Here is a 12,432-nt window from a genome sequence, read left to right as displayed (position 1 = left end):
GAGTTGTTCAAAATGCTCAGTCCAACGCTTGAGCTGATCTGTTCGATCTGTCAACAGCTGACCTGCTCGGTCTTTCGGTGGCATTCTTGCATTAGTCCTTGCAACTAAGGCGGCGAGAGATGTCATAAAGTAATCGGATATCTCCATTGGTGGCGGCAGTTTCTCCCTCTTCGGCTAGGGAGTTTGTCCAGGCTCTCTTTTCTCGTCTACCACCTTGTTTAACTGCCTTTTCCAGCTCCGCATATCGTAAGAGGGCGGCTGCTTCGGCTGACCTGGTTCATGCCTGCTTAATTCCGACTTTCTTCGACTGTTCCGTCTGTCGGCAACTCCGAGGCTCGGGATTCAAGCTGTTCAGCGTATGCCCTTTCCATCTCTGGTTTCTCAAACCGGCTGACGTCGTATCAACATCTGCCTTTCTCCTCGTGCCGTTGGACATGCGCAACTCTCAGTCGTTTCTCACAAGAGACGAGGTGATGGTCAGATGCGATGTCTGCGCTTCGTTTGTCGCGGACATCAAAAAGGCTCCTTCTCCATTTTCGGCTGATGCAAATCTGGTCAATTTGATTTTCTGTTCCGCCATCTCGGGATACCAAAGTGACCTTATGTGCTAGTCTATGGGGCAAGAGCGATCCACCGATCACCATGTTGTTGTTGCCACCCAATTCTACAAACAGCTCTCCGTTTTCTTTCATCTGTCCTAGATCATGGCTCCCCATGATGCGCTCAATGTCTTGATTGTCGGAGTTACCCTTCGGAATATTCTCAACCACACTGTTCAATTGACTGAAAAACTGCTCTTTCTCCTGCAAATCGGCAACGTCAGTTGACGCATAACACTAGACCATTGAAAGGTTTCTTGTTCTGAATCTAGCCACGATTATTGGTTCGTTTTTCGGTTTTCATCCTTTGAGGGCCGCATGGGCCTGCGGGCTTAATAGGAAACCAACTCCTCGTTCTATGCCAGAGTAATGCAGTACTTGCCCAGACTGTGTTTTGTATTCTCCAGTGTTAGGCCAATGGATTCCCGCTCAGTCCCAATATCTCTAACATGAGGCGGTTAGCTTATCTAGCAAGTTGAGCCAGCTTACCTGGCTGGGCAAGGGTCAAAACATTTCAAGTTCCAATTCTAGTCCGTGTTTTCATGCCAAAAGTCGTTGCCAAAGTTCCAATTCAGAAATTTCTTGTCTCAGATTCCGTAACGATTGGTTTATCAAGAGCAGTAGGTTGTTAGCCCCAGATCCCTATCTCGCGATGGGGCTGCCATCTTGGACTTAGCTGGCGGAAGCCGCATTTCATAAACTCAGCCGCTCGCTGCGAGACAAACGCTGTTTGAGCCGCCCCTGACCTGTGCAGCCACCTTCCAAGTCTGCATGCGACCAAAGCATCTACCGGAGTTGGGTACCCGATCTCCGCTTAGGTTACTCTCATCCCAGTCGGCACCGCGAGAAAGTTGAGACAGGAGCTGTGAATAAGAGGTGATATGACCTCTATGTTGCACATCATATGTCTGCCATTTTAGTGTATACAATAAAGTATTAATCAGTAGATAAGTGCATCAGCGTAGATGTGGACGGCATCACAATAAGTATAGATTTTATATGATAATGCAACGAATTAACAACTCTGGAAAGCCACATTATTTGATAAGTTTGCCCGTACCTCTAAGAAGTTCACGCACTGAACATATTTTAATACCGTTGCACAGTTATACTAGATTATACAGTTATACAGTAGATTCATCTTCGACAGAAGCCAAAGCCAGAATTGGATGTTTTCTGCAATAAAAACTAGTCCTCTATTGCCCCTCCTCTTAATCCGGCCTTGTCAGGCAGGCTACTTGCCCAACAAGGTCGGATAAAGGGGGCAGTCAAACACTCCCAAAGGCAATTAAAATCAAACATAAAACAATTTGCTTTTTTTTTTAAGAAAAAGAACAAATTTCCGGAGAATAGCGAGACTATGACGTGAACAGCTACGTCATTTCGTTGAACTCCATCAGAATAACGGTTATCTGTTTCATTATTTCTAATCCAGGTCATAAAAAATTAACTATCATCCGGAGTATAGACACTCTTTTTCAATTCCATCAATTGCAGTACACTAAACAAGGACTAAGGATGAACGTGTCGGAGCGAATTCGACAAGTGTTCTGGCTCTTCGACGAAAGTGCTTTCGACAATCGTTTGGCAATCGACGAGTTTAAAAATATGATCGCAGCATTACGACGTTTCTGTGCAAACGTTGGATCAGACGTAATCGATCTAAACTATCGTCCAAACTCGCGTACATTGATTCTTGGATTCTTCTGCTTTTCGTTTACGATAACGACGGTCTATACCTTCTACTTCCATTGGGGATCCTGGCTCAATCTCGTGGAAACAGTTCCCTTTGCCGCAATATTTATCCAGGGATTGACCAAATTGCATCAAGTATATACTAACATTCCTTTTCTGCAAGGAAGTGTTAGAAAATTGCATATTCTTTATGAACGGAACATCAATCATCGTGAAAACAATCGATCTCTAGTGTATTGTGCTGCACTTATAAATTTGGTGTTCAAGTTATTCCAAATAACATATTCCGCGGCCTCATTTATTTACTGCCTTGTGCCTTTATACACTTGGTTACGGTACCGAGAATACTCGCTGATTTTAGGTATTCTGATACCGGGTTGTGATCCGGAAACATTAACTGGATTCCTAATCACCAATGCCTTTCACTGTTTCGTGGTGTATGTTGCGCTCAATGGATTGATAGCTGCTGATGTTATCTGCATGTTGATAATCCTTCACATCGTGGGAGTGGCCGATGTCTTCAAGAACCAGCTAAAATCCCTGGATGACCTTATCGACCGAGAGGACAAAGATGCAGAAAAAATCCACGTTAATGTTCTGGGAATCTGTTTGATGCACGAGGAAATTATAGAGTAATATGTAGTACAAAACATTGATCATTGATGTTGAAATGTTTGAATGAATATTAGAGTGGCAGAAAAATTTGAAAAAAAAATTATAAAGGTCACATGCACCATTTGGACAGAGGAAAGGGTGTGCGCTTTTCAGAACTTTATCGGGAGATTTTGGATATTATTTGGATATTTGGATAGTGCATTTTATGAAACCAATTTACCTCGATACTGGTACTAACGATTTCAAAATTGATTTTTTTTAGGGTTCCCAACCAATATGGTGTAACTTAGCCAATACTGACCAAAACGGCAGGAATTCCAAATTAAACCTTTTTTGTCACGCTTTGTCAACAAAAACAAAACGTGGGCTTTCATTAGTTGACCCTTAAGAATTCAGGCAATTTATGCATTTTAGAGTCATTTGACTTCAAAATTAAGATTTTGATTTTCCGGATTTCCTTTTGCTTTTTTCCTAGTTGTTTTTTTTTTATTTTTAATTCGATTTTTGATTATTTTTTTTATGTAACATTAGACTTCGACTTGACTTGATAACACTTGAGCACAACTCTTAATTCGATCTTTATTTTATTATTAACCATAGTTAATCATTCAAATCCCTGATTGTACACAACCGCAATTATATTGTATAACACTCTGTTTTTTTTTTAAATTATTTCCAGATACGAGGAAGAACTGGATGAATCGTATAAAACTGTAGTGCTGTTTCAAATCATAACTTCTATCTTAGAAATTTCAACGTGTTTGTTCATACTTTACATGACAGGACATATCAATGCTCTATTCCTTGCAATAAGTGCTGTTTGGCAATTGCTCGAATTCTGCTTACTGGGTGTCACTTTGACTATAAAGGTTTTACACCACTGTTTCACTAGTTGAATCATATCATGAACTTTTTTTTCTCTCTCCAAAGAACGAAGAGATTGCCCGGGCCCTGTACGATATCAAATGGTATAAACTGTCGTCGAAACATCAACGGATGCTCGGGTTTGTTTTGCACAACGCTCAAAATGCCGTAGAAATAACGGTCGGTGGACTAGCATTGTTGAACTTGGAAACATTCGTTGAGGTAAGAACGAATCACTTTGAAAAAAAACCATTTTTAAGTCATTTCCTTCTAATAGGTCATGAAAAGAATTTATTCCTATTGCGCCATGTTAATTCAATTCTTAAAATAGGAAAATCAACCAGCTAGATGTTTATCTTCATGCAGATTAGAATGTTGGTTTCACACTATTTGAAGTTTGATAGATTGTACCTTTTTCATGCGAATACAAAAAAATTATATATAATGAATTTATGAAAGAAACAATTTTTATCGTTACTTTTTATGGACACTCCCTGAAATTCACTAGCTGAAAAATCTCTGTTAAAGTTTAAATGCATCAATTTCACACTCCTGGCTGAGAATCTCTAAGGGGTCGTTAACTAGTTACGTAGGCACGACTTTGGACATATTTAACTCCAGTAAATCAGTAAATGGGTGTGATTATTAAAGATCATGACCTCCATTCAGCAGGGGGTGAAAGGAAGGACAGGAGGGCTCTCTTATCAGTTTTTTTTTTCATAAATCTACAACATATTAAGCGAAATCAACCATATTTTATAAGTTAGATTCATTGTATACAATTAATTTGAGACCCTCCATTTTTAGAGCGGATTAAAGTTATCAGATCTGTAACACAAATTTATAGATCGAGATTCAGAATATAATTTTAAGTTATCATTGTGTTGTAATTCGAAACTCCAGCTGCAGCTCTCATTTATAGCGATTGCTTATGAATGATGTTATAATTTGATTTAAAATTATGCCAACAAAACCATAAAAATTTGAATAATATCTGAAAATATCATTTGATTTTGAAAGGTGTAGCAACGCACACCGGGTCAGCTAGTCCAACATAAATTAAGACGATTGTGTAAGGGTCATTCAACTCATGGCAGACTCTACTGACCATTCCAAACATAGAGTTAGCTTTGGCTACTACCTGCTCTTTGTATTTCGTAAAATTCTGTTCTTTGTCTATCTCGACTCTAAGATCCTTTACAGAGGTCTTTCTAGTGATAATCAAGCTATTTTCAAGGCAATAGTCATACATGATATTCGTTAGTTTTCGAGAAAACGATATTTTACTGCATTTAAAGCGTTCAACTTCAATCCATAGGTTCTGTAACAGTCCGAAAATCGGAATAGTGCGTTTTGAAGAGTCGAGCAATCCTTCGGGTTGCGAGTAGGGAGAAACATTTTCTGATCATCTGCGTATATCAGCACAAAAACGTCCTGCAATACCTCGGGGAACTCGTTCATGACAGTTATGAAGAGAAGGGGTCCCAAGTGACTCCCTTGTGGCACACCACTGTTGACCGAGAATGCATCGGATATGAAATTCCCCAGCTTTACATATTGAATTCTTTCAATTAAGTATGAATGTACCCATTTAAAGCAAGTATTGGCAATTCCATTTTTGCTGAGCACGGAGAGCAGTGCGCTGATTTCGATCACATCAAATGCTTTTGACATATCAGTATAAATAGCGTCGACTTGCAGTCCTTGCATCATCCATATCGAAATTCTCGACACAAACTCCCCAAGATTTGTTATGGTTGATCGAATAGTTCTGAAGCCTCTTCCAAATTATCTGCTCTTTTAGTTTTATACGATACATTTGTTGTTATTAAATTGGATTTACTCTTGGAGTTAACATACGTCCAAAAACGTTTCGGTTCAATTTGAATATTTCTCTGTATATTTTTCAGGTATATGCAACGTTGGGCTCTGTGCAAGCTTTTGAATGTATTTACCGCTACTCAATATGCAATTTTGTCAACTTGAGATTTACTCCTACGGTATCTCAGCAGGCTTCGGACGGATCCTGAGGCGCGACTCAAAAGAGGCAGAGCAGTACCACTCATAGAGGAGGGACTCCCAAACTCCTGTCAGTAGAAAATAAATGGTTATACGGTCAAAATTTGGTCAAGGGAAAACTAGTGTAAATCAGTAAATTCGTTTATTTAAAAAATCAAATTAAATTTCTTTTTCAAGTTTAATTAGTATATAATTCAGGAAAAATATTCAGTTAGGCTTCCGCTTTTCCAAATCCGAATTGCCGGGCCTTACGCTTAACCCCTGCCATCAGATTTTGTACAGCCATCTTATCTTGTCCACCTTCTTCGCCGCAGAAAGCCAGTTTGCCTCGAACTGCTGCTCGTCCTTAGCAGTTTTTTTTGGTCTTCTTTAGGTTCCGTTGGACAATAGCCCAGTTTTTCTCAATTGGGCGGAGCTCTGGCGTGTTGAGAGGGTCCTTGTCCTTGGGAACCACCTACACGTTGTTGGCGGCGTACCACTCCATGGCCTTTTAACCGTAATGGCAAGATGCCAAATCCAGCCATAACAGTACGGAACAACCGTGTTTCTTCAGGAAAGGCAGCAGACATTTATTCAAACACTTTTTCATGTAAATTTCTTGGTTGACAGTCCCGGAAGCTATGAAAATGCTGCTTTTCAAGCCACACCCAAGCAACCAAAAGTCACATATTTAATTGAATGAAGGCTTTGAAAGTTACATATTGGCTGACAAAGAGAATCAACTGTCCTATTCATTTAAGTGAACTTTATGTACTCATTAATGAACTTGAAAGCTGCAAAAGTGATTAATGTGTACGTTGTATGTGACTTGTTTTGCCCAATTTCCATGAGTGAACTATATGTACTCATTAACGAACTTGAAAGCTGCAAAAGTGACTTATATGTACGTTGTATGGGATATAAGTCACATTAAGGGCACAAAAGTGCTCAAACGGGATTTACTAATTCACAAAAAGTGCATTGAGGTGCTTTCAAAATCAAATCACCACATCGAGTTTTAGTTTCAGTTAGAACAACATATAGGCGTGGTCTTGTGGTAGCGCGTTCGATTCTCACCACGAAGGTCGGGGTTCGATCACCAAGCCGGGCAAGTTTTTTTTCAATAAGTTATTTGGTAATTGAGTGACCATTCTGATGCGATATATGTAGGAAATGTAGGAAAGAAGCAATTGAGCAATTTGTCGAGTTTGGAATCTGGTGCGTGGCATCATGGCGGCGCCATGTACAGAACATAGTAAATAATCAAGAGAAGGTGATATGAACCGAACCGATGCCAGTTGAGATAGAAATAGATTTTTTGCTCATTTTTATGATTTTTTGGAAGCTGAATAAAAAGGCCGCTGGAAGCTGAATAGAAGATCATTAAGACTTGTTTTTGAACTTGAAAGTATCAATAAGAACTTAAATTTGGAGCTGCATAGAATTCATAGAATGCATTGCATTCTATCTCTACCTCCCCGCAGTGCCGGCTGGGGTGCGTGTAACCTAAGCGGAGATCGGGTACCCAACCCCGATGGATGCTTTGGTCGCATGCAGACTGAGAAGGTGGCCGCACGCGTCTGTTCCCCAGGTCAGGGGCGGCGTGCAACAACAACCGAGCGTCTGTTCTCCAGCTCAGGGGCGGCTCAAACAGCGTCTGTCTTGCAGCAAGCGGCTGAATTTATGAAATGCGGCTCCCGCCAGCTAAGTCCAAGATGGCAGCCCCATCGCGGGATAGGGACTTTAGGCTAACAACCTACTGCTCCTGAAGTCTTTTATTGTTACAGAAACTGAGAGAAGAAATAACCGAATTGGAACTTTGGCAACGACTTTTGGCATGAAAACACGGACTAGAATTGGAACTTGGAATGTTTTGACCCTTGCCCAGCCAGGAAAGCTGGCTCAACTTGCTAGAGAAGCTAGCCGCCTCAAGCTAGAGATATTGGGACTGAGCGAAGTCCGTTGGCCTAACACTGGAGAACACAAGACACAGTCCGGGCAAGTACTGCTTTACTCTGGCATACGAGGAGAACATGCTACTCGGGAACGAGGAGTTGGTTTCCTGTTAAGCCCGCAGGCCCATGCGGCCCTCATAAGATGGGAACCGATAAACGAAAGAATAATCGTAGCCAGATTTAGAACACGGGTTAGAAACCTTACAATAGTCCAGTGTTATGCGCCAACTGACGTTGCCGATTTGCAGGAGAAAGAGCAGTTTTACAGTCAATTGAACAGCGTGGTTGAGAGAATTCCGAAGGGTGACATTCAAATCCACGACATCAACGCAAAGATTGGCTCCGATAATCAGGACTTTGAGCGCATCATGGGGCGCCATGGCCTAGGACAGATGAGCGAAAACGGAGAGCTGTTTGTAGAATTTTGTGGCAACAACAACATGGTGATCAGTGGATCGCTCTTCCCCCATCGACCAGCACATAAGGTCACTTGGGTATCCCGAGATGGCCGAACAGAAAATCAAATTGACCACATCTGCATCAGCCGAAAATGGAGAAGGAGCCTTCTTGATGTCCTCAACAAACGAAGCGCAGACATTGCATCTGACCATCACCTCGTCCTTGGCGAGATACGACTGAGAGTTGCGCGTGTCCAACGGCGCGAGGAGAAAGTCGGGTGTCGATACGACGTCCGCCGGTTGGAGAATCCAGAGGTGAAAAGGGCATACGTTGAACAGCTAGAATCCCGAGCCTCGGAGCTGCCGACAGACGGAACAGTCGAAGAACAGTGGTGTGGAATCAAGAATGCCTTTATCACGACGAGCCATGGTACTCTCGATAAAGTTTGTGGAAGACGAAGTGAAAGGATGTCGGATGAAACCTGGAGGATGATCGATGATCGGAGAAAGGCGAAAGTCGGAATTGAGCAGGCATGTACCGGGTCAGCCAAAGCAGCCGCCCGCTTACGATATGCGGAGCTGGAAAAGGCAGTTAAACGAGCTTGTAGACGAGACAAGAGAGCCTGGACAAACTCCCTAGCCGAAGAGGGAGAAAGAGCCGCCGCCATTGGAGATATCCGATTATTATATGATATTTCTCGCCGCCTTAGTGGTGCAAGGACTAATGCAAGAATGCCGCTGAAAAACCGAGCAGTTCAGCTGCTGACAGATCGAACAGATCAGCTCAAGCGTTGGACAGCATTTTGATCAACTTTTTCGAGTTACAAATAGCAATGGCCAACAGAACCCGCAGCTCGAGGCGCCCACAGTAAGTCGCATTAATGGCGTCAACTCGGAAGCGCCCTCGCTGGCTGAAATAGAAGCGGCAATCAAGGACATGAAATCCAACTAAGCGCCTGGAATCGATTGCATTCCTGCTGAAATGCTCAAAGCCGACCCTGCACCGTCTATTCGCTGACATTTGGGATACTGCAACATTCCCGGCCGACTGGATGCAGGGTATCCTCGTAAAGGTCCCAAAGAAAGGAGACCTAACAGAGTGCGGTAACTGGCGTGGCATAACTTTGATCTGTACAACCCTCAAAGTACTCTGCAAAGTGATCCTGAACAGGATCCAGGAGAAAATCGACGCTACACTCCGACGGCAACAAGCTGGATTCCGATCCGGACGATCATGTGTGGACCACATCACAACGCTACGAATCATACTGGAACAAATCATCGAATTCCAGGACTCTCTTCTGCTGGTGTTCGTTGATTTCGAAAAAGCATTCGACCGACTGAACCACGAAAACATCTGGGCTGCTCTTAGACGACGAGGGGTCCCAGAGAAACTAGTCCATCTCATCGAAGCACAGTACGAGGCATTTTCGTGCAAGGTCTTGCACGACGGTGTCTTGTCCGAACCAATCCCGATAACTGCTGGAGTGAGACAAGGATGTATTTTGTCACCGCTGCTTTTGGATGAGATCTTGACTGGATCGATTGACTGTAGACCAAACCGAGGATTGCCGTGGAATCCTTCAACCATGGAGCAACTGAATGACCTTGACCTGGCAGACGATATTGTTTTGCTCGCCCAAACACAACAAGACATGCAGAGCAAACTCGACGACCTCACCGAAAGTTCCAAGGCAGCAGGTCTCAAAATCAATGTCGGAAAGACCAAGTCGATGGAAATCAATACAGAGAATCGTTCCAATGTCGTGGTAGCTGGACAACAGGTTGAGACAGTGGAGTGCTTCCAGTATCTTGGTAGCCAGATTACGCCTGATGGTGGGACCAAGAAGGACATCGAGACCCGGATCAGAAAAGCCCGATTTGCGTTTGCGAGTCTCCAAAACATCTGGTGGTCACGCCAGATCTCTCTACGAACTAAGATCCGAATCTTCAACTCAAACGTCAAATCCGTATTGCTGTACGGGTGTGAAACTTGGTGCACATATGCGGTGACGACGCGAAAACTGCAAGTTTTTGTGAATCGCTGCCTGCGGAACATCATCCGCGCTTGGTGGCCTGGCAAACTGGATCTCAAACGTTGAACTTCATCGCCGATGTCATCAAAAGGCGCTAGAAATCGAGATTCGGGAACGTAAGTGGAGATGGATTGGGCACACGCTGCGAAGAGATGAAAACGAGATTTGCAGAGAGGCGCTTGACTGGAATCCAGATGGGCATCGAAGAAGAGGCAGGCCCAAAAGCTCGTGGCGGCGAAGTCTAGCCGCTGAAATCCGCACAGTTGACGAGAACCTCGGCTGGCAGCAAGTGAAGACGCTGGCTCCGGATCGCCAGCAGTGGAGATCTTTTATCTCAGCCCTATGCGCCGGTCAATCGGCGCTGGACCCTTAGGTAGGTTAGGTAGGTATAGAATGGATTTCATATCAATGATGGGGCTGAGTAAGCGTTTTTGTACCTGTTTTATGGGACTTTTGGTTGCTTGGGCAGGTATAGATGGCTTGCCAAACCAGATATTTCTTCGCGAACTTTGACAGTTTCATGTGCTTGAAAATATCTGCTACCTTTCCTCTTCCTTTTGCCGTAAAAAACTGCTGTCCCGGAAGTTGCTTGTAGTCGGCTTTGACGTAGGTTTCGTCGTCCATGACCACGCAGTCAAACTTCGTCAGCATCGTCGTGTACAGCCTCCGGGATCGCGCTTTGGCCGTCGTATTTTGTTTATCATCGCGATTTGAAGTCACTACCTTCTTGTAAGTCGATAGCCCGGCTCGTTTTTTGGCTCGATGCACGGTTGTAGATGATACACCCAGCTTATTTGCGGCATCTCGGAGAGATAGGTTAGGGTTTCGCTTGAAACTACCGTCATCTCTCTTTGTCGTCTCAGCGGCTTCCGGTTTTCGATTTCCTCCCGATCCAGACTTCCTGGCTGTCGACAAACGTTCCCCAAACACTTTAATTACATTTGTAACGGTTGATTTGGCAACTTTTAGCGATTTTGCCAGCTTTGCGTACGAGTAGCTCGGATTTTTGCGATGCGCGAGCAAAATTTTGATACGCTGCTCTTCTTCCTTGGGCGGCATTTTGACAACTGAAGAGTGAATTCCAAAATCAAAATAGGAGCTACATTCTACACACACACACCTTCAAAATGTGTTCAGGTTTTTTAAATGCAAAATTGCAGTGTTCGGCATTAAAGCGCTAATCGCTAATTTGTCTGCTCCGTTTTTGTTAGATAATTATTGTTTTCATTTATTTTTTCACCAAACTTTTGTACCAGCAGATAGACAAACGTCACCACAAGTAATCAGTCAAGGAAGAATGCTGATATATGCTTTTTTCTAGTGTCTGGCGTTGAATCGCTAATCGCTAATCAGTCCGCTACTTTTTTGTCGACAAATTATTTTCTCATGGGATTTCAGTTAAAAAAAAAAGGATAAACAAACTCTACTAGGTGCAATTATTCAAGCAGGAATGCTGATAAATGTTATTTTCTATTAAGTAATGGAGTTTTTTTGAGCCGTAAGTTCTCCAGAAATAAAGTTAAAAAATAAATATTAAATAAAAAATGTAGCGGACTAACTAGCGAATAGCATTTCAATGCCGACCTCTGCAAAATTGAAAAAAATACTTCAAGTTTATATTGACCAAATTTTGACCGTATCACCCATTAGGGCAGAAATTGATAGCATTTTTTGCCGATTCCACCGTATCCACGCATGCCGGGCTATAAGGTGAGCAGATACACTTCAACCGAAATAATTTCGCGTCAATTATTCGAATTTTTACATTATATTGTCGGTTAGACTTCAATTGGGACATATTTTTCTGTGAATGTATTGCGTGTATTGTTGTAGGTATATTTTGGAAGAACGGGTCAATCAGGTGTGCTAGTTTATTGCAGGTATTCCGGCATCCGTGTATATACCTGACCAGCTGGCAACTGATTGAACAATCTTATCATATAGTCAGTTATAGGAGGAAACCCATCTTACCTGTCGGCCGATTATGGAATTCAAACCCAAAAGATATACAAGGGTGATATAGTGATTTTCAGCCAGAAATGTTAAATTGATGCATTTCAACTATTAACGGAGATTTTTTCAGCCAGGGATTTTCAGGGAGCGTCCATAAAAAGAAACGATAAAAATTGTATCTTTCATAAATTCATTATATGTTGCAAAAAGAGAATCGTGTTTGTATTCGCATGAAATAGGTACAAGCCATCAAACTTCCAATAGTGACAAACCAACATTCTAAACTGGATGGTGACAAACATCTAGCTGGATGTTTTTC

At 42.6% G+C, this 12,432-nt stretch overlaps 1 protein-coding gene across 1 annotated transcript; it reads left to right on the top strand.

Moving 5' to 3' along the window:
* Positions 1 to 2,558: 2,558 nt before the first annotated feature.
* Positions 2,559 to 4,115, top strand: LOC129744246 (putative odorant receptor 83c). The gene is made up of 4 exons (XM_055736672.1): positions 2,559 to 2,926; positions 3,589 to 3,778; positions 3,840 to 3,995; positions 4,051 to 4,115. The coding sequence occupies exons 1-4, from the start codon at positions 2,775 to 2,777 to the stop codon at positions 4,102 to 4,104; spliced, it is 552 nt and encodes a 183-aa protein (XP_055592647.1). The 5' UTR covers positions 2,559 to 2,774; the 3' UTR covers positions 4,105 to 4,115.
* The last annotated feature ends 8,317 nt before the right edge of the window (positions 4,116 to 12,432 follow it).

Source organism: Uranotaenia lowii, chromosome 2 (genome assembly GCF_029784155.1).
Source record: "Uranotaenia lowii strain MFRU-FL chromosome 2, ASM2978415v1, whole genome shotgun sequence".
In the NCBI taxonomy this organism is placed as follows: Eukaryota; Metazoa; Arthropoda; class Insecta; order Diptera; family Culicidae; genus Uranotaenia; species Uranotaenia lowii.
Note: the sequence above shows the minus strand (reverse complement) of the source record. Positions and strands in the feature narration are given on the sequence as shown.

Coding starts and splice junctions, on each gene's coding strand:
- LOC129744246 (XM_055736672.1), top strand. CDS start 2,775: ATGTTGATAATCCTTCACATCGTGGGAGTGGCCGATGTCTTCAAGAAC. Junction 3,779..3,839: donor GTGTCACTTTGACTATAAAG/GTTTTACACCAC, acceptor CTCTCTCCAAAG/AACGAAGAGATTGCCCGGGC. Junction 3,996..4,050: donor ACTTGGAAACATTCGTTGAG/GTAAGAACGAAT, acceptor TCCTTCTAATAG/GTCATGAAAAGAATTTATTC.